We start from the raw sequence: 27,621 nt of genomic DNA, 5'->3' as shown, positions 1-27,621 counted from the left end.
AGCATTTAGAGTTAATTATTACATATACATATTAGATCGAACTCTTTCTTCATTTAAGAGCAGATTCGAGCAAACTAGAAATACAAAGAAATATTTAATTTTCTGTTTGAGTTAAAAAAGATAAACTCCCAAGATGATGGTAATTTGAGATATTCATGTGTTCGCCTTGAAACCTTTTTCAAGCATAATGAGTCATATGACATATACAGACTAGACTTATTTTCTGAACTGGAAGTGTTGAAGCGTCATTACCAAATGAGATCAAAAGACCAACTGAAGTGCTAGATTTTTTTAAAGATATGAAATGTTGTTAACCGAACACATGGGTTTCTTATTATGTTAACGATACCAGTTATTGTTGCCTCTGCAGAAACAAGTTTTTATAAGTTGAAGTTGATTAAGTCTTATATTCGATCTACTATGTCAGATTAAAGGTTAAATGGGTTAGCTACATTATCTATTGAGAAGAATATGGTTGACCGTCTTGATTATTCGACGATTATTAGTGACTTTGCATCAAAAAATTTAAGAAGAACAAAATTTCAGTGATTGTAATTGTCAAAAAAGTTATTTTCTTATATAAATATGAGAAAATATTTTGCAGTACTTATTGTTTTCATGTAAATACATTTATAAGTTTTACAATTTAATAGAGAGGGCCACATTTTCTGACCTCGCTTCGGGCCACCGAAAAGTAAGGGCCGCCCCTGATACTATATTGTTATTTTATCCTTAAATCTAGTGTTAATGGTTTTTGAAGTGGTTAAATCTTTACAAAATATTTAACATCAGTTTTGAATTTATTTCACGTGATTTTAAACTAATTTATAAGCAGTAAGACAAAAACAATTTCGATAAAATTTTCTGAATCGTTTCCGACTGTTTCAGTCGGAGATAATAAACAAAATCTCCTACTTGACAGTCTGATTTTAAAATTTTCTGAATCGTTTCTGACTGTTTCGATAAAATTTTCTGAATTTCGATAAAATTCGAGAGCTTGCTGTCATTTCCAAGGGCAGAATTATACTTGTGTGCTAATAGAGCCATAGCAGTCAAAGGATTCATATGCCGGCTTATAGCACTTTGGCCTGGTGCCCGTAGCAGTACACATATAACACACTTCTGGAAGGTCAACCAAAATATCCTCTTCCCGGAAAATTTGTTTAAATACCCGCTAAAAAGTCAAATTAAACATTAAGAACTTATCCAAAGTCAAACTCATACATTTCATCCAACGGTATTTAACGAATAACAAGAAAACACAAAACTCGGTACGCCGTTAGATTAACCTCGAATAGCTCAATTGGGATTCTTAGCGGAATATTAGATAGTCCAATTTAACTGCAACAAGAAAAAGAGATTTTAAAGCAACCAATTTCGGTTCAAATTCAGGAAGAGAGAGAGAGAACTCTCTATTTTGACCTAGATTTCCTCTCTATCATTATCTGATCATCACTAATAAGCAATACTTAAACCTGAGGGTAACCTGATTTCATCTGATTTTGCCGGAAAATTGTGTAGTTCTTTGGTTTTCCGATTAAGTTTGAGGATTATTTGATATAGTAGACGATATGGTGAGTTCGTTAGTTGATAGGGCTACGAATGATACGATGATTGATCCAGATTGGGCTATGAATCTTGAAATATGTGATATTCTCAATAATGATCCAGGGTATTCAATTGATTTTCCCTCTTTTTCTTTTTTGTTCTTTTTTGAAGTTATTTCTTTGATTAATAATGATTGATATCTAGGGTATCCAATATGATGTTTTTCTAATTCTTTTGACCTAATGTTAGTATCTATTTTTTTTCAATTTGATTTGTTTTTTTCAGACAAACAAAGGATGTTGTTAAAAGCATTAAGAAACGCCTTGGAACTAAGAATCCAAAGGTTCAACTTCTAGCTCTCACAGTAAGTACCACCACAACTAGAATATCTTTTCAGCTTTGCTAAGTCAATTACCATTATGTTTTTTTGAAACTTAAAATATTGTATGTGTTGGGATAATCCCATATAGGTTGTAGGTTGTTAGTTCATAGGTGCGAGGAAAGCGTCACGTCTTGAGTTAGCTTTTGGAGTGAGAGAGACCCAAGGGCTAAGAGCCTAAGACCACCCAATAGTGGTATCAAAGGCTCAAAGTCCAATATATAACAAGTCTCATTCGAAGAGTCAACAAGACAAATGCATGAAGTCCTTTTCCTCTCTATCGTCGCATGTATTGTAACCAATCTTTGCATTTGGGGTAATTAACATAATCTTGCTTTTCTAAAAAAACGCGTGAAGGGGATATTCTGTCGTTTTAGCATTATGTCTGAGATAGATTTGCATGGTTTGGAGGATATGACATGGAAGTATGTGATCATTAAAAAATTTGATGGAAATTCCATGTAGATTTCATGTTTACTTGGTGAGAAAATCCCAATAAATTATTAATTGCATAGAAGTTTTGGGTTTAAAGGGAAATCCTCTTAACTTTGTTCTCGTACTCATATATAAGTTTATTTTGATAAGGGGGGCTAACTCCTTTTTCACATTTTCTCTTCACCGCCTGTTGTTAGCTATTGGAGACAATAATAAAGAATTGCGGGAGCATTGTCCATATGCATGTTGCAGAGAAAGATATTCTTCAAGAGATGGTGAAGATAGCAAAAAAGAAGGTCTAATATTGTTTTACTTCTCTTTCACTTTTCTTGAAGTTGTATTTCTCGTCTGCTGAGACCATTTCATAATCTGTTCCTTTGCCACACCTGCAGCCTGTTTTTCGTGTTAGGGATAAGATTTTGATTCTCATAGATACATGGCAAGAAGCTTTTGGTGGACCAAAGTCAAAATATCCTCAATACTTTGCTGCATACCAGGAGTTACTGGTAAGCTTTTGATAGTAGTATGAGGAATGGCTCTTACAAGTATATTCGGTGTCATATAAGGATTTGAAAGCTACTTAAATAGTGTGTCTATTCTTCTCAATGTTCCAAAATTCTTCTCTTACAACAGCACCAAAATATGTTCTAGTATAAGTTTTTGATGTAATTCTCTCGTTTTGTTGAATATGAAAGACATTCGGTCATCCGAAAGGATCATGAATTATCGCGTCAAGTTTGTTTCTATCCGTTGCTAAGTGTGATTATTTGTCTTAAGATGTTCTATTAGTATTACCTTTTCGTTGCTTATGTGATTAATTCAACATTTTCTTAGCGTGCTGGAGTAGTATTTCCTGAAAGATCTGAGAGAGTACCTATATTTACTCCTCCACAAACACAACCAGTGTCTTCTAATCTTCCAAATACACGCCAACCTGATCACCAGCCAACTGCACCTGAGTCTTCTGGGGTTTCTGATCCTCCAACCTTGAGGTATACCTTTGGGCTTTTATTTCTCTCCCTATTTTCTTATTGAAGTCAGGTATGACTTTGAATCAACAAACGAATGTTATCTGGTCTATGAAATCAACATCTACAAGAAATTGTGGTAACATTGATTCTTGAAATTAGCTGCTTCATGCTTTCTCATGCAAATTGAAACCTCTCAGTTTATTCAATTGCTAAATGCAAAGTGTCATAGTATGTATGTGACATAATCAGGCCAAACATAAGCGTCAAGAATACGAACTTTCATATGATAATGACAGAAGATGACAAACAACCAGAATTTAATTTTGATGTGCTGATTCTGGTCACAAATTGGTTTGTGTGGATTGAAGTAACCAGTATATTCGTATTATCGTTACATTTTCTCTCACGCCTATTGTGTTTCTTATTCAGCATGACAGAGATGAAAAGTGCCCGTGCTGTTGTGGATGTCCTCTCGCAAATGTTAAATGCCTTAGATCCAGGAAACAAAGAGGTATGTTTCATATTTTGACATCTGGGAGGATATTTTGAAACAGAAAGGAATCTCTGTTTGAGAATGACTAGATTGTTTTTGTTTCTAAGGATTAGAAATTCTGCACTTCCATGATATCACTCTCCATGAGAATATCTAGATTGTTACTGAATCATCTTAATGCTAATTCACAGGGGCTTAGACAAGAGGTGATTGTTGATCTTGTTGATCAGTGTCAGACGTACAAGCAGAGATTGGTGGACCTTGTTAATACAACTTCGTAAGAATTTTGCCACTTTTACCTTCACTCGTACGAGTTTTTTAACAATTATGTGTGCCAGAACAATTAGAGTTGATCTAGTAAACATTTGTCATTCTTTTGCCTAGTTTTGGTAGTGGCGTAGAGCTGAGACATCAGCACCCTTATAGAATATAGAGCAGCCTCTTTGTCTCGGAATTATATTTGATACCCACTACCACTAAGTAGAAGAGGAAGAAATCCCAGAAACTGATAAAAGGAAGAGCTCTTCTTCCATAGTGATAATTTTTTTTTTTGAAGAAACGGAGACTAATATACAATAATATGAACAAAAGTTTGGTCAGTAAAATAACCCACATTGAGGTTACAAAAATTGCTTCCCATATCCTTAAATGACAAGGAAAAGTGCCAGTTCTTCTTTACCAAGAAGAAAAGTAAAGATATGAATATGATCGTCAACTTAATCTAATAATCTTCTGATAGGGGGGCAAGATTTATACTTTTGCGACTTCTCACTGAGACTAAGTTGTATGCGATAATAATATTGCAAGGATGCAATTTTCCTATCTACACATATTAGACCCTTGTGTGTGCTTGGAATGAATTTTGAATATTTTTCCATATTTGAATAATTCAATTATGGTGTGCCGATCTATGTTAATTAGGGATGAGGAGTTACTCTTTCGAGGGCTATCACTAAATGATGATTTGCAGCGTGTACTAGCGAAGCATGAAGCTATTGCATCAAGAGCATCTGTTAACAGTGAAACATCAAGAACTTCTATTAGTTCAGGGAAACCAAATGGAAGGTAAAAAATATCTTCTCAATCTTTTGTACGGTTATACCTCGTCTACTTTACATGATGGCCTTTAATTACAGACACTGCTATTGTTGGAATAGAATATATAGACCCCATTCAACATCAAAATGGCATTGAATTTTGACATATTTTGGTTTTGATGGAGAAGGACGAGTTCGACATATCAATTTCATTTTGTGATTATATTGGTTCAAGTCACTTATCATTTTGACGTGAAGCGTATTTCCAAATAAAGTGGAAAAGAAGGAAAATGTAAAAAATTTGCCTGACACATTTCGATTTCGATCTTACAAATGGAAAATTTTGGTTTTGATTTCAAGAGGAGAGAAACTTAATACCTTGAACATGACAATTGCTCATATACCCAATGTCCAGGTTGTTTATCTAGATTTTCTCTACGCAGGTCAGCTTCAAGTTCTAACACCGCAAGTAAGGCGATTCCACTGCCAGTTCCTGCGCCTTCTTCGTCCAATGGTTCAGTCACTCCCTCAATGAAGATAGACCCGAAAATGGACCTTCTCAGCGGTGACAATTATGATTTACCAACAGTAAATAATTCACTGGCCCTTGTCCCTGTTGGCGAACCACAACCTACCTCTCCCTTATCTCAGAACAACATACTTGCTCTTTCAGATAGGTTTTCTCAAACCAACATCAGCACAGATTCTTTCAATTCTCAGTCACACTTTGGAGCTGGACAAACATATTCTCCGACGTCGAACTTTCAGTCTCAGCAGCAACAAACTTATTACTCAAATGGAAGCGCCCTACCTCCATATGAGCAGTCATCATTTACCCAACAGAATACTCCTTCATGGAATGGCCAAGTTCCTCAGAGCTTCCACCAGCAGCAACCCCAGTCTGCTTATGGTATGCCCCTATTTTGTTTCCCTCTGATCTATCATTTACTTCATGTCTATGTAACAAGGACAACAGTCTAGATTTTGTGCCTGACATCAATATGTGGTGTCCAACAGCAACCTCAACTCCCAAAAGGGAGAAACATCTATACTCGTTAGACACTCATGTCTTTGGTGGTGTTCTTTTTTTCATTGTCTAGATCTGAGTTTAGTTTGTTTGTTTGTTTAGTGACACAATAGTCCTTTCAGGTTATTTCAGACAATGACCTCCCAGTTCAGTTTTATCTTTTGTCTGACTCAAGTGGACACAAAATCCGTCTAAGTCAGCTATTCAGATGAGTGAGAGACATGTGTCAAAGTGCCAGACAGAAACAAACGTTCTGAAATCTGAATCTGAAAAAAAAACACCTTATTGGGTCGTTTACAATCTTTCTTTTGACAACCAGTATCAGTGTATGCAAATGATGTTAACCTGGGGGGTATTTTATGCAAGTATAAGGGAGGTGTACGCGGAAAATACTGAAGTGCCAATAGCAGACCAGAGCGTTGAGACTTGAGACCACACAATCCTATGACTGATTTTGGGGTATTTTTGTCAGGTGTAGCTGTCCAAAGCAGTAATGGAGGTCTGCCATTACCACCGTGGGAAGTTCAGGCAACGGAAAACAACCAACTAGTGGCCATAAATCCGCACCAACCAGCACAGCAGGTCACTCAGATAGTGATCAGACATTCTCAACCAATGCCGAATAGTTTAAACCCACAGACGATGGGAAATGACCAGGTGGTCGGCATGTATATTCAACCAATTACGAGCGGCCAACTGACAGCACTACAAAATCAGCCGAATCAGAATAACAATCATATGATAGTACTGGCAAATCAGCAAATCCAGGGAGGTCAAATGAATGGGATTATGCCTCAGACAATGCAAGGTTATGGCGGTTATGAGTATGGAGAGAGGTCCGGAATTCCGATTTATGAGCAAAATGACAGTGGGTTGAGAAACTCTTATTCTTCATATGAGATGCCAACTTCTCCTTATACGACACCAAGTAAAGTATGGAAGCCAGATGATAAGCTGTTTGCAGACCTAGTAGATATGGCAAAGTTCAAGCAAAAGACACCCAATTCTGATACATCAGGTAGTTAAACTCTCTCTCTCTATATATATATATATATATATATATATATATATATATATATATAGATATACATTCTCTTTCCACTCCCTTATTTAGTATTGATTTTATGTACAGCAAAAGATTAGAGAAGAGTTCAGAAATTTGTTTCTGTTTTGGTGGTTAAGTTTTTAGTTGGGATAGTCTTTTATTAGTATTACTTTCTAGGAATAATACCATCTTCTTGAATGGGTTTTGTGAATAAAGTTCGATTCATTTTGGCATTCTTAATTAGACAGTGCCCTCATTTTACTTGCCTAATTTATAGTTTTCTATGTCAAAATAGACTCACACAAGGAAAAGGAGAATTTTCTTTTGGAACTTTTAGTTTGGATCTTGGTATCGACTTTTTTTTTTTTTTTTTTTTGATGAAGCTAGTTACTTCACTTGGTGATACAAAAAAGACTTCATTATTTTTGTTGAAATAAATAAAAAAGACTTCATTTGGTAGAGTTTTACCTAATGGACATAAATAATAGTAAGGTCCTAAGAGATATAGTTGGATGGTGAGTTAATCTAGTCCCTTTTTTTGTTGAAAAAGTTAATTCCATAACCTTGACAAAAAAATCTATTTCGTGATTTTTAAATAACAAGAGACAAGAATTAGCAATTTTGATGTTAGTTTCTGTAACATAAAATAATTTTGTGGTGACGTTAATGTTTTGAAGAATCAAATTAATGTTGGGCCTCTCTCACTTCAAAAGCTAGTTCAAGAGGTAATACTTCTTCCAGACTTATTAACACACCTCCTGCCCCTTCCACAACCAATGTGGGATCAATCTAACAACCCCTTCCACAAACAATGTGGGATTAATCTAACAATCTTCCCCTCACACATTAGCTCAATAGTCATTGGGTCGAGACTTGTTATCACAGGACTCTGATGATACTAGTGTTGGATGTCTTGGGCTTTTCTCATCTCAAAAGTTAGCTCAAGAGGTAAAGCTTCTTCCACTTATTAACACACACCCTGCCCGTTCCACAACCAATGTGGATTAACCTAACAAAAATTGCTAAACATCACCCAGCCTTAATGTTATTATAGTTTCTTCTTCTTCCATCTTCTTCTCTCACTTCCACCACCAACTCCGACGACACTTCTATTGTCAAATTCGACATTATCTCCAACACCAACTCCGAGCGTCATTATCGTTTCGCCGACGACACGAGAAAAAGTGTGTGCACAAGAATTTATATGGTATTTTTGGTTTTCCACCCAATAAAATTTTGTACCCTAAATTTTTGTGGTTTCCTAAAACATGGACCAATTAATTATGTGTCATTTTGATTTATTAACACTTTCAATAGCATTTGACCACCATGAGCAAGAAAAGACTTTTTTTTTAAGTAAGATGTTCAATATAAAATTCTTATAGTACCGAATAACACTTGTCTAGATACTCATCACTGAAATCTAGTGGTTCTCATTAGAAATCTGGAAATTGTGTTACAAACCCACCGTAGGATTGAGAGGGTGTGATTTAAGCGGTAAAAGTTTTAGTACGGTTACTAGTCCTCCTCTATCTTCGTCTTCCAATTTCCTTTATATACAGTCTCTCTCTCTCTCAAACTCTCTTCACTTTCTCTATCTAAATTCACTCGATTCATTGATCAATCTGCGTAGCTCTTGTCTTGACTGTTGAAAACCCTAATTCTGATCGAATTGATTCTGGAATCTACTATGGCTAAGAACATGAGTGTAACGATGGAGGTCGGGATCGATGGTGTTGCTGTTATCAAGTTTGGAAATCCTCCTGTTAATGCATTAGCTCCTCCCAGTAAGCTCAAAACCTTTATTTCCTTTATTTTTTTTGTCTCCTGATCGCTCCGAATTATATGATCCGATTTGCTCAGATGGCAATTAGAACTTTTAGTTTTTAAAAATTTGATTATAATTGATAATCAAATGTTTCTTTTTTAATCTGAATCGTAATATTGAAGCTTTAATTGTTGTTTGGAATTTCAGTTTTAGCAGGATTGAAGGAGAAATATCTAGAGGCAATGAACAGAAATGATGTTAAAGCTATAGTTTTGACTGGTGAGCTTTTAGTTTTAGTTACTGGATTTAATGTTTCCTTCTAGGTTTTCTCTTAATTTTTCTATAATTTTGATACACTATATTGAAATTTTTCTATTGTTTAATTGAAGTATTTGCACAGAAATGAGGATCTAAAGTGATATATTTGTCTGATCATAACTAGATAATTCTCTAAGTTTTTTAAAGAATCTCAATTTTATGTTCAAGGTAAAAATTCGAGAGATAATCTTTTGTGGGGTTTTGATTTTCAATTGTTCAAAGCTGGATATTGTGTGGTCATGAGTATTAGGCAAGCTTAGTTAGGATCACGGATCCACCGATAAAGGAATCAGTTGAAGACTAAGTGAAGTCAATGTTTTTTTAAATTTTTGAATCTTTGTTGAGGTTGTAAGCTTTTCTGATTTTATCTTGTACCAACTACTAAAGATATTACACATTTTCACTTAGCCTCCCCATTCTGTTAATAATTCATAATTTTCTTTAGCTATCCCACATGAACTGCACGAGAGATTATGCTGCGTTTTGCTCTTGTACAGTTTGTGTACTATCTTTGACTCAGTTTAATCTGAGTAGAAATCGATACACATAAGATTAGTTTTGTTTAACTTGTTCTTTTATCTTTAATAGTTTCTAGATGATTGTGATACGGTAGTTTCGTGCTCTTGGCTTATTTCTACACCAAAGTAAACTATGACTATTGGAATATGAATAAATTGTGCATGGCATGCGTCAAAATTCAAAGTTGACGCTCAGAATACAAATGTCTAAACTTCAATATTACTTATGGGTCTTCTCGAGTCTTAGTTTTCCGAGTTTTTGTTTTTAATTTGTGATGTTTATATTCTAAATCATGTTTACATATGGGCCTCTTATTCCTTCAAAGGTGAGGGTGGAAGATTTTCTGGTGGTTTCGACATCTCTGTTTTTCAGGCTGTTCACCAGACTGGTATGTGCTTACACATTCTCACAATGTACTTCAGCTAACAGCAATATCCAATTTCTCATCTAGAGCAGTTGTTTTACGTTATTCTTGTTTGGTCCTGCAGGTGATATTTCGCTGCTTCCTGATGTATCTGTTGATCTTGTGGTCAACACAATAGAAGGTCTTTATCTGTCCCAAAAATCATTTACTTGAAATTCCCCTTTTTTTCACTTTTCTGCAAAACCCCCCCTACACTTCAGATGTAATTTCTTTTAATGAAGGTGTCTGGTCTACATGTGCTCTTCATAATTGCAGATGCCAAAAAGCCTTCTGTTGCTGCTATTGACGGACTTGCACTTGGAGGTGGCTTAGAACTGGCTATGGTAAGTAATTTGGGGCTTTCTGCTCAGTTGGGTTTGCTCAATTCATTTTTTCTTACGTAGTTGTGAGTCAAAAATTACAAGTTGATTCAACCTCCTGATTTATTTCAATAGGGATGTCATGCGCGTATTGCCACACCAAAAGTTCAGCTTGGCTTGCCCGAGCTGACACTTGGAGTTATTCCTGGATTTGGAGGTATTCCTTTTTTTCTTTTCAGGTATTTTCTTTATTTCATATGCAATGTTAAACTCACTGACAAAGCTTTTCCTTTTAAGGCACTCAACGTCTTCCAAGGCTCATAGGGTTGTCTAAAGCGATTGACATGATGCTGGTAAGCCTGCTCTCTATTTAGTCGAATAGTGATGTTGGATGTCTTAATATCTTATTACTCTACCTTCTAGTCTGCAACAGAATGATGACAATAAACATTTTTTGTTGTTTCAGATGAATTTGGAGTTTTTTGTTCTACAAATATTGGTCTTTGTGATTTACATTACTATTTTCTTAGTTGGCAGACCTAGGATTTTATTCCAGATTTTTTTTCATTTAGGCACTCACATACTGTCTATGCTTGTATGTCTATATAGTATAAATATGTTCATATATAGACGTGTCTATATTTATAAACGTATATATATATATATATATATATATATATATATATATATATAATAATAATATACATACACACATGATATGGATATATATATATACACACACACTTGTACATATATGGATATATATATACACACACTTGCATATGTACATACTTGTATATTTGTTAGGGCTGTGGAGGCATGTGACCCCACAAGTCCTTGCGTCTGCCCTTGATTCTCGTCGTACTAACAGTTATGTACATAGATAGGCATTCGGTTTATCCGGAAGTAAACTTTTCCTAGTAAAGGTCGTCATTAACACATTCTGATACTCACTTCACCTTCACTGCTATAGTTAGCTTCTGCCTAAAAAGTGTTTTTCTCTAATTAGCTTTCCGACCTTCCTCTTCTTGTATGCTTTTTGTGTTTTTTCGTCGTTCAATACTTGATGTGCTATTGAAATACAATTCTCTTTGTAATCATGAGTGGTACTATATTCTTTTGTAGTTGTCGAAAAAAATTATCTCTGGAGAAGGGAAGATGTTTGGCCTTATTGATGATATTGTACCTGTAGAACATTTGCTGACAGTAGCCAGACGCTGGGCCTTAGACATTGCTGAGAGGCGGAAACCTAGGATATCATCTCTTCAAAGAACAGATAAACTTGGTTCTTTATCTGAGTCACACGAGATATTAAAGGTTGCAAGACAACAAGCTAGAAGAACTGCTTCACATTTGCCTCAGCACCAAGTTTGCATCGATGTAATTGAGGAGGGCGTGGTTTTTGGAGGACATGCTGGTGTCTTGAAGGTACTTTTTTCTTTATGTAATCGTCATTGGTGCTAAGGAACAACCCCAAGACCTTCCTTGCAAATTTATATTTCATTATTTTATAGAAAGGATTTTGCTTTGTCATCTTTTCAGTCATTCAATTAAAAAAATCCTAAAAGAAATTTATGTAGTTTTAAGAAAACATAAGAGCTGGCCTTTTGCGGAACTAGCTTTTCACTTGTCCATTTCTAGAATAATAATCACTGAAAATATGTTACATAGCCTTAATTATACTACAGATACAGATTCTTGTAGTACTCGTTCATTTGAAATTTAAGGATGTAATGGGAAGTGTTACCTTTATAATAGTTTAGTAGGAAAGTTTAGTTAATATTGGTAAAGGTTGACACTGCTTTCTAGCTGAAAGATGAATCTGGTTTTGTCGTTTAGATCGCTTGGTTTACTGTATTGACTGGGAATCTCAGTATCTAACAAAAAATCCAGGAAAGTGCACCCCAATTTTCGCAGAATGGCTTGTTACCTGTTTTCAACTGCTTCAACATATTACAAAATGATTCTAGCAATCATGTGGGATCACAAATCTACCACTGACAAAAGTAAGATGATTATTTCAGGAGACAAAAGAGTTCAACAAGTTGGTTCTAACACCCACTTCAAGAGGTCTTGTTCATTCCTTCTTTGCTCAGCGTGCAACATCAAAGGTACTGGAATCATAAAATTTAATACTTGATAAACTTTGATGCCACACGGTCCCGCACATAATTATTTGTTTCGGCAATCCACAAGGTGTTAAGCTTAGTTACCTTGACACAGCTATCTTTATGGTTATTGCCTATCGGGTAGTTTTTTATACACTATTAGAGGTAGTAATATTTATGCAGACTTTATAATGAGTAAATATACTCTTATTAAAACAGAGAAAGTGAGTGCGAAAAAAAAACAGACCAGTTATTTGGGATTCCGGTCAAGATGTGAGATGAGTGCGAAAAATTAGCAGTTCTCTCCTCTCGTATTTTTCTGTCAACATTCCTAAACAATAATAAAAACCTCTAGTACATTGTCATATGATATAATCCTGCATTTGTATTCTGCCATGATGTCAATTAGTAATCGATCTCCTTTTGCTATATTTGGAAAACTGGTACAAGGATACTATACGAGTTCAACTTGCAGATAGGAGAATGTGGTCAGAAATGTTGTAGGGATGCAGTAAATTAATATCTTAAACGGATATGATAATGTATGTCATTGATACTCAGAAAAATGAATTATATTCTGTCCAGGTACCCAATGTTACTGATATTGGAATTAAACCAAGGCGTATAAAGAGAGTTGCTGTCATAGGTGGAGGTTTGATGGGTTCAGGAATTGCTACAGCTCTTATATTAAGCAATACAGAGGTTGTTCTCAAGGAAATAAACCTGGAGTATCTCCAGAAAGGGATAAAAACAATAGAAGGTTCTTATTTCATTCAGAACTCTTTACCACAATTACTTCTACTAGCAATGACCAGCTCTCAGTTATCCTGGACAGACATTTTTAAGAGAAAATTAAGGCGTACTTCTGTTCATAAAACTTAATGGCAATCATAAATTTTCTTCATGTTTCATTCGAGACTGTAAGTTTTGTACAAGAGTTGGAAACTTGCTTAACAGTGAAATTGCTCTAAACTAAAAAACATACATTCAAATTCACCGATCTTAAAACCTTGGCAGAATGCGGAATCAGTAACAAGTAATTGTTTAATGGCCATACTTCTAAGATTCTCAATTTTGACACTCACTATAATACAACGTGTGTCAGAAAATCTGCGAGGTCTAGTGGCAAAAGGGAAGCTCGCACAAGACAAGGTGAAGATGGCCTTGTCAATTCTTAAAGGTACACTGGATTATAAAGACTTTAAAGATGTGGACATGGTGATAGAGGTACCTCCTTGCTATATAGATATTTTATTTTATCTCCTCCAAACAACTACGAGCCTCTAACTTTACTTTCTTTTTACCGCCCTATCTTTTGTCAAGGGCTTGATGTGTTTAGAAGGCCTCGAAAAATGAAATTCTTTTTTGTGTTAAAGATAGGTCGTGATTAAATAGTTCCTTATTGAGAATGCATTGAATTCAGATTTAGTTGGGTATCTGCTCATTCAGTTTGCTGGTATCTGCAGGCTGTTATTGAGAGTGTTCCGCTGAAACAATCAATATTTAGTGAACTTGAGAAAGTCTGCCCTCCAAACTGCATTTTGGCTACAAATACATCTACCATTGATCTTGATGTTGTTGGCGCAAAGACAACTTCTCAAGACCGCATTGTGGGAGCACATTTTTTCAGGTCATTAAACTTCTTTGCTTTTTCAAATTGTGTTTATATTCTTATAAACTTTTAGGATGGAGCACCCTGATCCAGACATATATGCAGATATTAAGTAATCATGATGGGAGAACCAATATAGTGATAAAATTTCTTTCCTTGACATCCTTCTATAACACTGAATTTGGTGGATTATGCGGTTGTGGTGGTGCATATCATGAAGTGCAGTTTCATCTAATCAATTGGTATCAGAGAGAATATAGATTGATCTGTAGAATTTTGAATAATTAGAGGAATTTCGGAGTTCATTTTAAGAATAAGGTAAAGTAGAATGCAATGTTTAAACCAAAATGTATTAAGTGGGAAGACGTAATTATAATTTAATAAATCACCCGTTTTAGGGCTTGAGCAACGCAAACACTACGTCATTCAATTTGTTAATATTATCTGATGTAAACAAAATTAACACAAACATTTCTCTAATCATATAGAATAAGAACAATAATAAATTAGAATATCAATTTGAGATGTTGTAATTACTAATTAGGAAGTTCCCTATGTATTTCAGTATTAATATTATATCTAGATTTCTTGCATTTTTCGAACATTAATTCATTAAGTTCTTCGTTTGTGCATGAGATTTAATTCTAATATCCTCATTGATAAACAGCCCTGCGCATGTGATGCCTCTCCTGGAAATAGTTCGTACAGATAAAACATCTGCACAAGTAATTCTTGATCTCATGACAGTCGGAAAAGCTATACAGAAAGTACCTGTTGTAGTTGGAAACTGTACCGGCTTTGCAGTAAATCGTACCTTCTTCCCATACACACAAGGTGCACATATCTTGGCACATCTTGGTGTAGATGTATTCCGAATAGACAGATTGATCAGTAGTTTTGGCATGCCGATGGGCCCTTTCCAGTAATGCTCTTGCTCTACTTGTGCTTTTGCCTTCTGTGTGAATTGTGATTAGAGCTTTAATTTTCCCAAGAATACCCATTTCTCAAAAAAAAAAAATCAAATAATAATTATTAAAGGTAGTTGGGAGGTAATAATCGATGTATTAATGATTGCAAATCATTCTTTTTGCAGGCTATCTGACTTAGCTGGATATGGAGTAGGAGTTGCGGTTGGCAAACAATTTGCTTCTTCATTCCCTGATCGGACATTCCAGAGTCCCTTAACTACACTGATGTTGGAAAGTGGGCGAAACGGTATGAAATTTTGAAATGTACACTTGCATGAGTTGAAATTTTAATTTATCGTCATTGCTCTAGGTCTTTCCTTTATGCTGAATTACTATCATATGGTGTAACCAAATGTTTGATATTTTCAGGGAAAAGTAATGGAAAAGGATACTACACATATGAAAAGGGAAGCAAGCCAAAACCCGACCTAACTGTGCTCCCAATCATTGAGGAGTCTATAAGACGTGTGAATATCATGCCTGGTGGAAAGGTTTGCACCTCTTCGTATTAGTAAACTGATAGTTACACACTTCTTGACGAATAAACATCATTAATCTCTACAAATAATTAAGGTCTAATTTACCACTTATTTACTGAATTGATGTCCTTATTAAACCACATACAAATCCATGATGAAGTGTGAATTCTGCTTTGGTAATTTTGAAGTTTCATGGCATCACCAAGCAGAGGACTCTGTCATTTATTGACCTTTCTCAGTCTAGAACTTATATGTGGTGGTTTATTGCAGCCTATATCTTTGAGTGATGAAGAAATTGTAGAGAGGGTAATGTTTCCAGTGGTCAATGAAGCATGTCGTTGTCTGGATGAAGGAGTAGTTGTTCGGGCATCAGATCTTGATGTTGCATCTATTCTTGGCATGAGTTTCCCATCTTACCGGCAAGTACCTCTCTCTGTAAAAGCAATTATAATGAATCCGTAACATCGAGAAATTGACATTTTGTTGTTCTAGAAAATTCATTTTTATATGTCGTCTTTTCCTGTTATGATTGTCATTTTACTGTTAAATAGCCATATACCTGAAGGAGGACATAAAACAACAGGGTCAGTTTAAACCTTCTGTTTTGATTAAACATTTTATCATTATGATCCTTATTTACTGCGATAACATGTTTCTGATTTTCTAGAGGTGGTTGAGAAAGATTGAAATTTCACCAAATTTGATTAGTTTTGAAACTTTAGGAGAATCACAGTTGGTAAAAATCATACTAGAAAGAACTAAACCCTTACGGTCTCAAGGGATCCTTAAGTAGTCTAATTCTTCTTGTTTTTCCATGTCTTGAGGTTCATAAGATATTCAACCTTCTTCCTTGATTGCAGTGGTGGTTTGATATTTTGGGCTGATTTGGTTGGACCTTCACATATATACCAAAGTCTGAAAAAGTGGTCAGAGATATATGGTGGCTTCTTTACACCATCAAAGTTCTTGGAAGAAAGAGCAACAAATGGAATTCCTTTGGTACTCTCTCTCTCTCTCTCTCTCTCTCTCTCTCTCTCTCTCTCTCTATATATATATATATATATATACACACACACACACACACACACAATATATTTGAGGAGGAATGCTTCTTCCCGTTTAGAGAGTTTGAGTCGGAAACTAATGTGACATCTTGCTCGTGACGTACTTCCATCAATTGATTTTAGAAAATCTTAATGACTTAAACAGATTCTCTCTCTACATATATATGTCGACCAAATGGTTTTTGTTTGAGTGTGAAGAACTTAAAAAGTTGCACTAGTGTTGTTTTTAGTTAATCCTATAAGAAACTCGGCTAATGTTTTCCCTGCTTACAGAGTGCACCTGTTTCAACAACTCGAGCTACTCCACCATCACGCCTATAAGCGAAAGTGCTACATGATCTCCATCTTAAGTTACATGAACTTAAAGTCTGGAAGAACATAACTGTGAGAAGAAGTTGAAAAGGCAATCATCATCTGTTCTTCTTTTGATAATTTTCAGATGCTTTTCTTATACGTATTAACTGATTGAACACTTGAGTCTTTGAAATAGAGAGAAATAATGGCAAATAATGCTACTGCTTTCTTTTATTTTGTTTATACTTTTTAGTCAAAATCAGATGTTAGCTTCTCCTTTTCTGGAATGTCGGACTACGAATTGCTGTGGTAAATTTAATTGAAAACCTAAAAATAAACTTTTTGCTTTGGATGAACATCTCCCTCAACCCTTGATACAGGAAACAGATGAAGATCTCTAATTATTTCTTACCACCGGAAAATTTGGGAGAGATCCCATTTGTTCTTGAGAATTTATGTTGATGATCCTATTTGGAATTTTGGAGGGTTTCAAATGATGCCATCTGTTTTGTGTTTCTGTTTCAATCTTACTCCTAATTGATACAAGTCAGATTTTGGAACTATTTATTTATATCCTTCTTGTGAATCCCACTTGTTTGTAAGAATCCATTTCATAATGGTTATTATGGCCCAAAATGCACTTTAAAGATGATCAGCTTTCACTATCGCATTCTTTCGCATTTTTACGTTAGTAAACTTTACAGTGTCATATTTCTTTTCTTTTTGTGCCCTCCATTTTCAAAATTAATTCTGCATTGTTATTTTCTCTATTTCTTTGCTCGAAAAGGGTCAAGGCGGACGATCCACTGGCCACTCCTTCACCAGAAAAACAAAAACTTCTTTTCTTCTACTCTTCTCCTTCCACCATCCCCACCAGTCGACTTCCACAACGACCACCGCCTCTTCATAATCTTCTTCTTCTCTCTTTTTCCCTCTGTCCCTTCTCTACTTTTCATCTCTTTATAATCGTGACTTCGGCTGAGAAGGGGGAGGGCCCTTCTCAGATGAAGTGACAGTGAGAGAGAGAGCGAGATGAAGAGTGAAATGGGAGCCGGTGGTCGGTAGGCCGCTGTCAGCGACCATTTTCAAGTGAAGAAATAGAGGGAAGGACAGAGGATTCAACATTGAAAAATGGAGGTTTAAGAAAGAAAAAGATGACTTGCTAAAATTAACTAACAGACACTTCGATGGGTTTTTCATCTTAAGGTGGTCAAAATGGAATTAACCCTTAAAAATTTGTAATCTGATTGTATTTGATAATTGGTCAACAAATCAGCGGTGTCAATGAGGTGTAAACATATATATTCACAACTGTATCAAGTCATCAACCAACATGGAACAAGACTGACTCTGAACTACACTAAAGATGACTCAATTAGATTGATTTGTATCAACCCTTTTGAACTCACTATCTCTTTATACAAATTTCTTCTTTATATCTTTGGTATTATATCATCTCTATTTTCAGTTGGAAGTCTTTCTTATTTGATACATGTATTGTCAGTAGAAGTAACTTTTACACCACAACCCACCTCAGATGCACCAAAACTACCTGGAACAGGCGACGGTGGTGGCAATGCCGGTGACTGTGGCGGCAATGGTGGTGAAGGTGGCGGTCTTACAATGTCATTGTGAGTAGGTATCACTGACTTCCATCTTCAGTTTTATCCTGATGCTGCTTTTCTGTTGGAAGAAATAATAATTAAATATCATATTAGCAAATTACATACATGTGAGCTTACAGAAACTGGAATCCGTTACTTACTATTCCCACGATCAATGATACTTCGAAGATGGTCACGAAGCATAGTTAGAACTACTCTTTCTTGCTCGGCATATAACTCTGTCGCTACTTGGTTGTTTGGCAAGCTACGGGTGGTTAAGTTCTGGTCATGGACCGTTGATGCAGCTCCCATGAACGTTGTGTTCTGTTCATCGCACATCAACGCCAGTGTTCCAGGAGACATTGGATTTCCGGTATCAGGATTATCTGGACTGGACTCATTGATGCCCACTTCATCCACCTTGTTCTCGTTAAAAAGAGCATCTGCTGGAGCTTTAAGGTCGGACTGCTTAGCCTCTCCGCGTAAAGTTGATGAAGCAAAAGTGCTTTCTCTTTGCTCGTCTTTCTCGACTTGCTTTCCCTCGGCAGCTTTCTTATCTGGAAATGTTAAAGCCGTCAGGTCAGTTTTAGAAGTTTGAAGTTCATAGTTCTCTCTCTGTCTCTTCTCTATCACATTCCACAGTTTGTTTAATATTCGGCAATGATATATACCTTTAAACTTTTTTGCAACTTCTACTGATGCTACAACTAGACGGCTGCAGAGGTCCGTAACCTCTTGTGGTTGGATGACACCAGATAACAAAGACCTGCATCACTATCACTTGGTTAGCTTCTTAGCTATTTCTCGCATAAAACCCACAAAAAGACACTGGGATTTGATATCACGAACCAAGCCTCGATCAAACATGCATCAATAAAAGGGATACCTATATGCGGGTTTGAGAGAACCTGGTGCTGCATGATTAACAGCACCGGTAACAGGAACTGAGGACGAGATTGATGTGGGCACATAAGATCTTCCTTGATGATCCTGGTGTACATGACAAAAATTTACTATTAACACGGATTCAGAATTCAGTTACAGATGCAATAATCAGATGATGGGAATATGGATCTGTAGACAACAAAATAGGATGTTTGTAGATGCACATAAATTATGAATTTCAGCAACTAACAAGACAATTCTTTTGTTTCAAAGATATAACATATCCGAAATTACCTGGGCTGTATGAGGAAGCCTGTGAACAGGTGGATCCTTAACAGTTCTAGAAGAGAAAGTTTCCTGAGAAGTTCTCTTCGTGACATATGGAGGGGACACGTAGCCAGACGATCCAATAGCAGCATTTAAAGCGGCATTGGCAGCTACTTGCTGGCTGTAAAGAGCATTCCCATGATCTTTATCGAAGACAGATCTCTCTTCACTACCTTCAAAGTTCTTACAATTCATGCATTTGCAATTCTTATCACAAAAAATGTTGGCTCGGAAGCAATCACAATGCTTCTTCAGACATTGTGTTCTCTTGCAGTTACATCCCTTGTTGTCCACTACAATATGGTCTCCAACAACTTGCACCTACATTTGTGTAGAGTCAGTCCGTATGCACGTTAACAGCATAAACATACTAATGGTTTTTATTGAAGAGCACACGAAAATGATATTTGAGTCCTTTTGAATATGCATTAGTGGAAGTTCATATAGTTCATTTTCCACGTATTAACTTTTTACAGGAATGCTAAACACTCGTTCTTTAATACTCGGCTAAACTTGTGCAACCTCATTTTCTAGTAAATCAGACAAATTGTTTTAAAACTTCGCAAGAGTTCAAATACATACCTTCGGCCGGAATGCATTTGGATTGCGATATAAAGCCGCTGCTACAGCCTCTCCCCTAGGTGACTCATTCGCAAGATTGTTGAAACAATTTTTACAGTAGCAGCCCTCACAATAAACTCCTGCAGCAAAACACTCGCAATACCTGGAAATACGTACATTTACATTACTATTATCAGTAAGAAGAGTTAGAAAAGTCCATAGATAGTATATAAAAGAGGAATTTAATTACTTACAACTTCAAACATTGTGAGAGTTGGCAAAAGCATTTTGCTTGCCCCCTCCTAGTGACTCTGGGATCTTCTACTTCACCAATGATGACCTCTGCTTCCTCGACTCTAAGTATGTATATTACAAAATCATTAGTGAATGAGAATAAAAAAAAAAGAGAAAACTAGTGAATGTCATGATATACTCTATTACTAATAAACGCAACCTTCCTGATCGTTAAACCATAACATTATCCCCATTTTTTCCTTTGAATAGACCCAAATTACATTGAAGGTTCAAAGCGATATGAACCCGTCTCGACAACTATGGCGATGTCGATTTTATTCACCTACCTAGGTCTCATATGTAACTATCTTTCAAATTATTAGATTTTCTTTAACGAAACGTTCAAACGCATACGTGTTAATCAACCCCCAAGATTGGATGACAGAAAATTCTTAGTGCATTCGATGTTTCTGAACCTAATTCTTAGATAAAGAAACACAAAATCTAGTTTTATGAAACAGAAAAAAAAAATTTGTGGGCTCCCTGATTATTATTTGAGGAAGAATGAGAAAAAAGATACAATCAAATAAGAAAAGATGCATTTTCCCACATGAATTAAATTTCCAAAACGGATAACAACCAAAATATTGCAGAAAACTCACATAGGTGGTAATGGAGAAGGACCAAGTGGAGGAGAAAGCAGTTTCTGCGAATTTTGACGATCCGATGACAAAACCCTAGTACGTGGACCAGAAAACTCTGTAAAATCTAGCTTTCTTGCGATTCTTTTAGTTTTCTTAGTATCTGATTGAACTTTTTCTGGCGGGAAATTCTTGCCGTCACCTTTATCCATCGGAACTAGATAAATTTCACCTTTTTCTGACGGGAATCCTTCAATTTCAGTTCAATTAACGTAAAAACTAGGACCGATTCTTGATCTTGAATTATATTACTCGCGAGTCTTTCTTGTTTGAACCGATTCTTGGACTTTAAAGTTACAGAGAGAGAGAGAAGAAGACCTTCTCTTTTCCGTCAGCGGAATTTCAATTTCTAGAGAGAGAAAGCGGAAGTGAAAGAAATGGTGATAGAAGAGAGAGAGAAAGAGAGAGGATGACACTTTCTTCTCAGTTCTCCCTCTGTTTCTTGAAGCTTTTGAATTGAATTTCTTTTTTGGAAGACAAATGGTGAAGGTCTTTTATACTATTGAATGAAACTGATCTAACGGTGGAAACCCTAAAACAATTTAAAAATCATTTTGATCCGTCAGATTGAATTTTTTTTTTTTTGATTTAACAACTATCCTGTCTTCGTTCAACTGAAAAGACAAGCCCTATCAAACAATGTGTATAGCCGTTCTCTTCTCCCTCTCTCTGTCTCATTCACCCTCACCATGTCATCTTACATATCTCATGTTGAACTCAAATAAGTCAAAACTCCCAAAACCATGTAAAATGTATTGGATTTAGTTCTTACATAATCTTGGTTTAACTAAAAATAACATTGTGATTAACTGGTTTTGGTGGGGCATTTTGTATTGTATCATCTTTAATTGTCTTTATACGATTGTTTAAATAATTAACCTCATACTCCGTATATGCTTAGACTAAGTCTTATACATGAAGAGGATTTTATATCGTCCGTTGGATGTAATCTTTATCAAACTCTCAACAAAAATGGACGGTCAGACTTATCCAAAATAATCGACTGGCCTGTTTTTATATATTAGATTTGAATTTGAATTGAGTTGAGATCATGATCTGGAGATGTGTTCTTGTCGTGAAGATGATGTACTCTCACATGTGGTTCATGATAACAATATGTATTCTCTCTCAATGACAAAGTTGTTTGATTTAATTGGGAGAGTAACAACTTGGATCCTCCATGGTCAAGACTCAAGAGCGATACATGATCATTCGCCAACAACTGGTAGGCCATTTAATTTCGTTAGGTTTTTTAGGCCAGTAGTAATTTGGTAGTTATCGTGCTCATCACATCATATCGATGTATCAATGCCTTTGTAACGACTATTATGTTGTCCATATTCCAAAAAAAAACAAATCATTCGATTTGATGATTTTTTTTTTCTTTGATTCACCTCCTGATGTGGTTCATAAAGTAATCTCATCATCTGATTTGTATTATTTGAAGTAGCATCAGAAAACTAGACTTCAATTCAATCAAGAGGACAACAACTTATACGATCAAGAGGACAACATATTATTCCATCTACAACCTCTACTTCGTTCATCCTTCATACATAATTAGTATAATAAGTTTACGACCTTTAGGGTCTTCTCATCTGCGGTCTGCAGGATCTCTTCATTGTGACCTTTAGGGTATTTTCATTTCGTTTTTGTAATATTGTACTTCTTTACCTTCATGTTGCCATATACTTTTGTAAGTTCATGATGTACTTTACTTTAGTAAATCCATGTTGTACTTAAAGGAGTCAAAACTCTCTAATCATGTAATGTTTTGGATTAATTTCCTTCATACGAATGATATTCTGGTTTATAAAAAGAAAGTAATATGGTCGAGTGCTTTTAGATGTGCCCATCACATTTTCTCGTGGCATACCAAACACAAAGTTCATTTCTGTAGGAAAATTTTAGATTTCTTTCTTGTTGGAAAAAAAATGGTTTCCACGTCGATCATTTTCACATGAACCAAACGAACTCTTAAGATTCTGAAAAATCCAAACGGGGCTAGGGCCCCGTCTAATCTCCACATGGGTTCGCCCACGGTCAAAGGTTGGTAAACGTGTGGGCCATGTACTCAATCTTCATCCACCGAACATTCAGACAATTGAGATCAAGGTGAACTTGCTTAATATGTTAGAACACACGCATATTGGAGTCAGACTCCTGAGGATAGAGTCTTGTCCCAGTGATCGTTTGTGTTTGTCCTGGTCTCACATTTAAATTAGTTAGGGCTACGAGCTACATATTGAGTCACCTGAACTAAGATTACTGATTAACTTGTACACAAAATCATGTAACACTTTGTTCTTTAATCATAATTAATTATGAAATTTATATAAAGTACATGAATTGTGACACAAATCCTAGCAGAGTCAGATCCTAAAGGAGCCTTTGCCGAAGCAAATGGAACCCTCTTCAAAAACAAGGGTTTAAGGTTTGTCCTACTGTCAGCGCCTTTTATTTACACATAAAGGGGACGCCAGTTGTGATAATGTTAGGTGCTTTTAGAAGTTCCCTAACCCTAACTCCCCATACCAAAATCTTTAAATTCGGATTTAGGGTTTTAAGGTTGGGACTTCGAATCCCTCTTCAATAAATGTCGGGTTTTGCCAACCATTGGTAGCCCAAGTGGTTACAAGGTGTTGATATAAACTTCAGAATCCTAAAGAAGGTGGAATCTTTGGTTATTTGAATTGAGATTATTAAGGTATAAATAATATAGTTGGACTTTAGGTTATGGGCTATAGGCCCGGTCTTGTAAGAGTTTGAAAGCGCTGTTATCAAGTTTATCAACTCTTTGATGTATCAATGCCAAATGTAATGACTATAGTTCGTAGTCACTTTCCAAAAAAAAAAAAAAAGTGTGTGGTTTTGATGAAGTTGATTTTTCAATGATTCAATGAACTTTCAAATTCGAATTTAGGGTTTTAATCTCGGCTTGGGTTTAATATGATAGAGGAGAGGAGAAAAAGAGATTTTGCTGTTGATGATGGAGCACCGATTCAGAAGAGAAAGCTCCAACAAAGAGGACACATGGTTGTAGATGGGAAGCTCAAATTGAACAATTATACATTCAAAAGTAACAAATAATGACATATTCTTATCAATTGGGTACTTCTTATCTTTGAGAAATTCTCAGCTATCATTGTATTTGAATTAGGTTTTTTCCAGAAACAAGTTTTTCGTCATATAAAATGTTTCTTTAGATTGTATTGTTATGGTGCTGCCTCATTATTGAATCAACCCTCAGTTTATTTAACTCCAAGAATCCAAAAGGCCAAAAGTAGTAACTTTGAAGGAGAGATTTTAAGCATAACTAGGAAACCTACTTTGTTTCCTTTAGTAATTAAGGTATTTCATACTTTGAGTTGGACGGTTGCGTGGGGAATTAGTTTTTCTATAGCGGTAGAAAGGTACGGATTTGCTCATGCTCTTGATGCATTTCGAATTAATGTTCATATCTTTTGTTCTGCTGGAATGGGTCGCGAAGCGAATTTTTTGCTTCGGGAAATTGTATACTACTATAAGGAATTTAGGTATGACATATTAGAATTGTTCCGTAACTTATTATTGCCTCTCTCATCGAATGAGATGGAAAGGTCAAATTCTGTTTTAGATGTTCTTATCTGTGTTTTACTTAGGTCTTCAGTGCTCGAGAATGATGTTGATGTGTTCTTCCATGCTAAAGGATAGTGGGCTTGTACCAAGTCTTCTCACTTGCAATTTATTGATCAATTTTTTGGTTAAAAAGCACAAAATACAACTTGTTCACAATATATTTGATGAAATGAAGAACTCCGGTGCGCTGCCAAACGTGTATACATACACCATTCTAATGAGTTTTTACTGCAAAACAGGTCATGGGGAAGAAATTTTTCGAGCTAAAGATATGCTTGAAGAAATGGAGATTCGGGGAATTAGTCCGACCGTCGTGACATATGGTACATATATTCATGGACTTTGCAGAGTAGGACATGTAAAGTTTGCTTTGACGTTCCTTCAGGGTTTGAGACATAGAAATCAACCATTGAATGTTTACTTCATTTCTTCATTTTGGAAGAAATGAAGAGCTATAGGGTATCACCTAATGCTTGTAGCTACAGTGTTTTGATTAATGGGTTTTGCAAGAGAGGGGATATTCCGAAAGTTCTTAGCTTACGAATGGAAACGAGTATCAGTGACATAAAACCTAATCTAGTAACGTATAACATTATAATGAAGGGATGTTGTAAACATGGGTATTTTGATGAGGCCATAAAATTTTTTGTACAGATGTCGATAAATAATTTGGCTCCTGATGTTTTCAATTTTACCACTTTACTACATGGTTACTACAAACATAGAGGCCTACAGAAAGCATTGGAGTTTTATAACCTCATGTTCGAAGAAGGAATATTACCAACCAGTGTTACTTGTTGTGTTATATTTGATGCATTTTGCAAGGAAGGACGCATAGACGAAGCCTATGCTTTCATAGGGTGGTATTCCTAACTTGTTTACCTACAATTCGGTTATTAAAGCACTGAGTAGGGAAGAGAAAATGGAGGAGGCCATGGAGAAATTCTGGTCAATGCGAAAGGAGGGTTTTCTCCTGATGTAGTCATCTATAGTACCCTAATAGATGGATATGTTAAAAAGTCAGACTGGGAGAAAGCTTTTAAACTGAAAGACGAAATGATCAGAAATGGGGTTCAACCCAACGAGTCGACATACACAATCCTGATTACCGGACTAAGTAACAATGGGAGCATAGATGAAGCTTTGAAGTTGTTCGAGGAAATGAAGAGAAAGGGTATCGACATTCCTGATAAAATTGCTTACACAGTAATCATTGATGGCTGTTGTAAAAGTAGAAATATGAAAGAGGCTTGGCGACTATTCTCTGAAATGGAAGAGAATGGCCATACACCTGATGTTGTTACTTATGCTTGTTTGATTCATGGGTATCGTCTGTTAAGTCAAATGGAAGAAGCTAAGTTTATGTTTACGCGAATGGAGAATGATGGAATAACTCCTAATTTGGCGACTTATACTATTCTAATTGATGGCTACTGCAAACTTGGTCGTCTAGATAAAGCTTGTGAATTGCGTAGCCAAATGTGGGAGCGGCGTATATTGCCAGATGATAGTTATTTAGAGTTGGGGTTGGATACAATCATGGAAGAGAAAGAATAAGCAGATAAGAAAATGAGAAAGCTAAGCCTTTTTGTTTAACTCAGGCGGCCAGGCTATCGAAAGGAAAACCAACTTCCCCTCGTGGGTAAGTGTTGTTCTTGGTGGTTCTCGGCTACAACTTGCTTGTAAGCCATCTATCTGGCTGCTTAGTTAGTTATAGAGGAAAGAATGGGATTACTATGTGGGAACAGTCGGCGGACCCGGGACTAGGCTTAGTCGCTACTAGTCGTATTTAAACGGGACTAGTTAGAGAATATAAATATATGATTTATTTTGTATATATACTTACATAAAGGTATAAATATAAGCATTTAGGCTTTAATGAAGTATAAACACTAAAAAATTCATCTCGTGCACACATCTAATTATCAGCAGGTTCTATAACATTAATGAAGTCTAAAACACTAACAATTAACATTTATTTGTGTTTTTAGAGAAAACAGCAAAATCTGGGTCCTAAAGAGAGAAATAGTAGATAGAAAGAGAAACTTGAAATCTTGTTTTGAGAGGAAGAGAACTTCAAAACCTACTTTAATCTAGTAATAATGATGTTTGGAGGGGAGAGGAAGGGTGAAGAAGCGGAATGAGCAAACACAAAACCCACATTTTATCGATTTGAGCAAAAGAAAAAAAAACAAGGTCAGCTAAATAATCCCGACTAGCCCGACTAGTCGATTCAATCTTAGTCGGAATGAATCGGGGATTTACTCAGAATTCGACGGGACTAGTGTTTTGGCCCCTAGTCGAGTCGGCAAGATGGGGACTGAGGAGTAGTCAGGGGAGTACTCGGGGATTAACCCCGACTTTTTCTTCATAGAATGGGAAACCCTAGTGTTTTCCATACATTCAGCAATACCGGCTGGCTAACATGAGTTACCTCTTTCATATCCTCCTCGCACATAATACTACTAATTTTATTTTCTCTATTGAGACCTTCGAGTTGAGTTATTCTGTATCTCAATCTTAGCAGTTATGGAGTTACTCTTGAGAATTAGTTTCAGGATTAGAGTTCTTGACTTAAGAGACCACAACGGTATGTTTTTTTACTTGTTTTATGTAGTTGTTAATTTATATACTTGTTGCTTAAATTTAAGGATAAGCTTTAGAATGTTTTTCTAGTTTCAATTTCTTACTCAAAGTGATAAATGGTAATTAGATATATATCCAAAGGGAGAAAGAGATGCATTATTCCTCGAAAGAAAGAAATAAATGCCCAGCCAGCCGAATTCGTAAGGCAACAAAGATCATGTTTGAGTTTATTTCAAGATTATGGATCAATGTCTCTATCTTCGTTGTGCAAATGTTTTAGTATATTAGTCTCCCTGTGACATGTTTCAGCAGCCATA

At 35.9% G+C, this 27,621-nt stretch overlaps 3 protein-coding genes across 3 annotated transcripts; 2 read left to right on the top strand and 1 right to left on the bottom strand.

The window, feature by feature from the left end:
- Positions 1 to 1,350: 1,350 nt before the first annotated feature.
- Positions 1,351 to 7,189, top strand: LOC147537032 (TOM1-like protein 8). The gene is made up of 11 exons (XM_086644350.1): positions 1,351 to 1,672; positions 1,834 to 1,912; positions 2,560 to 2,658; positions 2,755 to 2,868; positions 3,197 to 3,354; positions 3,763 to 3,844; positions 4,018 to 4,103; positions 4,748 to 4,891; positions 5,307 to 5,773; positions 6,363 to 6,908; positions 7,023 to 7,189. The coding sequence occupies exons 1-11, from the start codon at positions 1,572 to 1,574 to the stop codon at positions 7,031 to 7,033; spliced, it is 1,887 nt and encodes a 628-aa protein (XP_086500476.1). The 5' UTR covers positions 1,351 to 1,571; the 3' UTR covers positions 7,034 to 7,189.
- Positions 7,190 to 8,220: 1,031 nt separating this feature from the next.
- AIM1 (Enoyl-CoA hydratase/isomerase family) lies at positions 8,221 to 17,140 on the top strand. The gene is made up of 18 exons (XM_086639751.1): positions 8,221 to 8,722; positions 8,911 to 8,982; positions 9,866 to 9,928; positions 10,029 to 10,085; positions 10,220 to 10,287; positions 10,399 to 10,480; positions 10,561 to 10,616; positions 11,389 to 11,691; positions 12,288 to 12,374; positions 12,957 to 13,131; positions 13,477 to 13,598; positions 13,838 to 14,001; positions 14,651 to 14,905; positions 15,077 to 15,198; positions 15,321 to 15,442; positions 15,701 to 15,849; positions 16,291 to 16,429; positions 16,768 to 17,140. The coding sequence occupies exons 1-18, from the start codon at positions 8,626 to 8,628 to the stop codon at positions 16,813 to 16,815; spliced, it is 2,181 nt and encodes a 726-aa protein (XP_086495877.1). The 5' UTR covers positions 8,221 to 8,625; the 3' UTR covers positions 16,816 to 17,140.
- An 869-nt stretch (positions 17,141 to 18,009) lies between these two features.
- On the bottom strand, positions 18,010 to 21,571 carry LOC147537030 (protein tesmin/TSO1-like CXC 5). Its single transcript, XM_086642483.1, has 8 exons — positions 21,062 to 21,571; positions 20,420 to 20,521; positions 20,187 to 20,328; positions 19,572 to 19,925; positions 19,279 to 19,382; positions 19,064 to 19,158; positions 18,554 to 18,949; positions 18,010 to 18,471 (listed from the first exon to the last, which is right to left on the bottom strand). Exons 1-8 carry the CDS (start codon positions 21,250 to 21,252, stop codon positions 18,431 to 18,433), a joined length of 1,425 nt encoding a protein of 474 aa, XP_086498609.1. The 5' UTR covers positions 21,253 to 21,571; the 3' UTR covers positions 18,010 to 18,430.
- Between the last annotated feature and the right edge of the window lie 6,050 nt (positions 21,572 to 27,621).

Source organism: Eschscholzia californica, unplaced genomic scaffold (assembly GCF_041429995.1).
Source record: "Eschscholzia californica isolate CP2 unplaced genomic scaffold, dmEscCali1.0.p SCAF_5, whole genome shotgun sequence".
Lineage (NCBI taxonomy): Eukaryota > Viridiplantae > Streptophyta > Magnoliopsida > Ranunculales > Papaveraceae > Eschscholzia > Eschscholzia californica.
The sequence above is the reverse complement of the archived record's forward strand: the minus strand, read 5'-3'. Positions and strand labels throughout refer to the sequence as shown.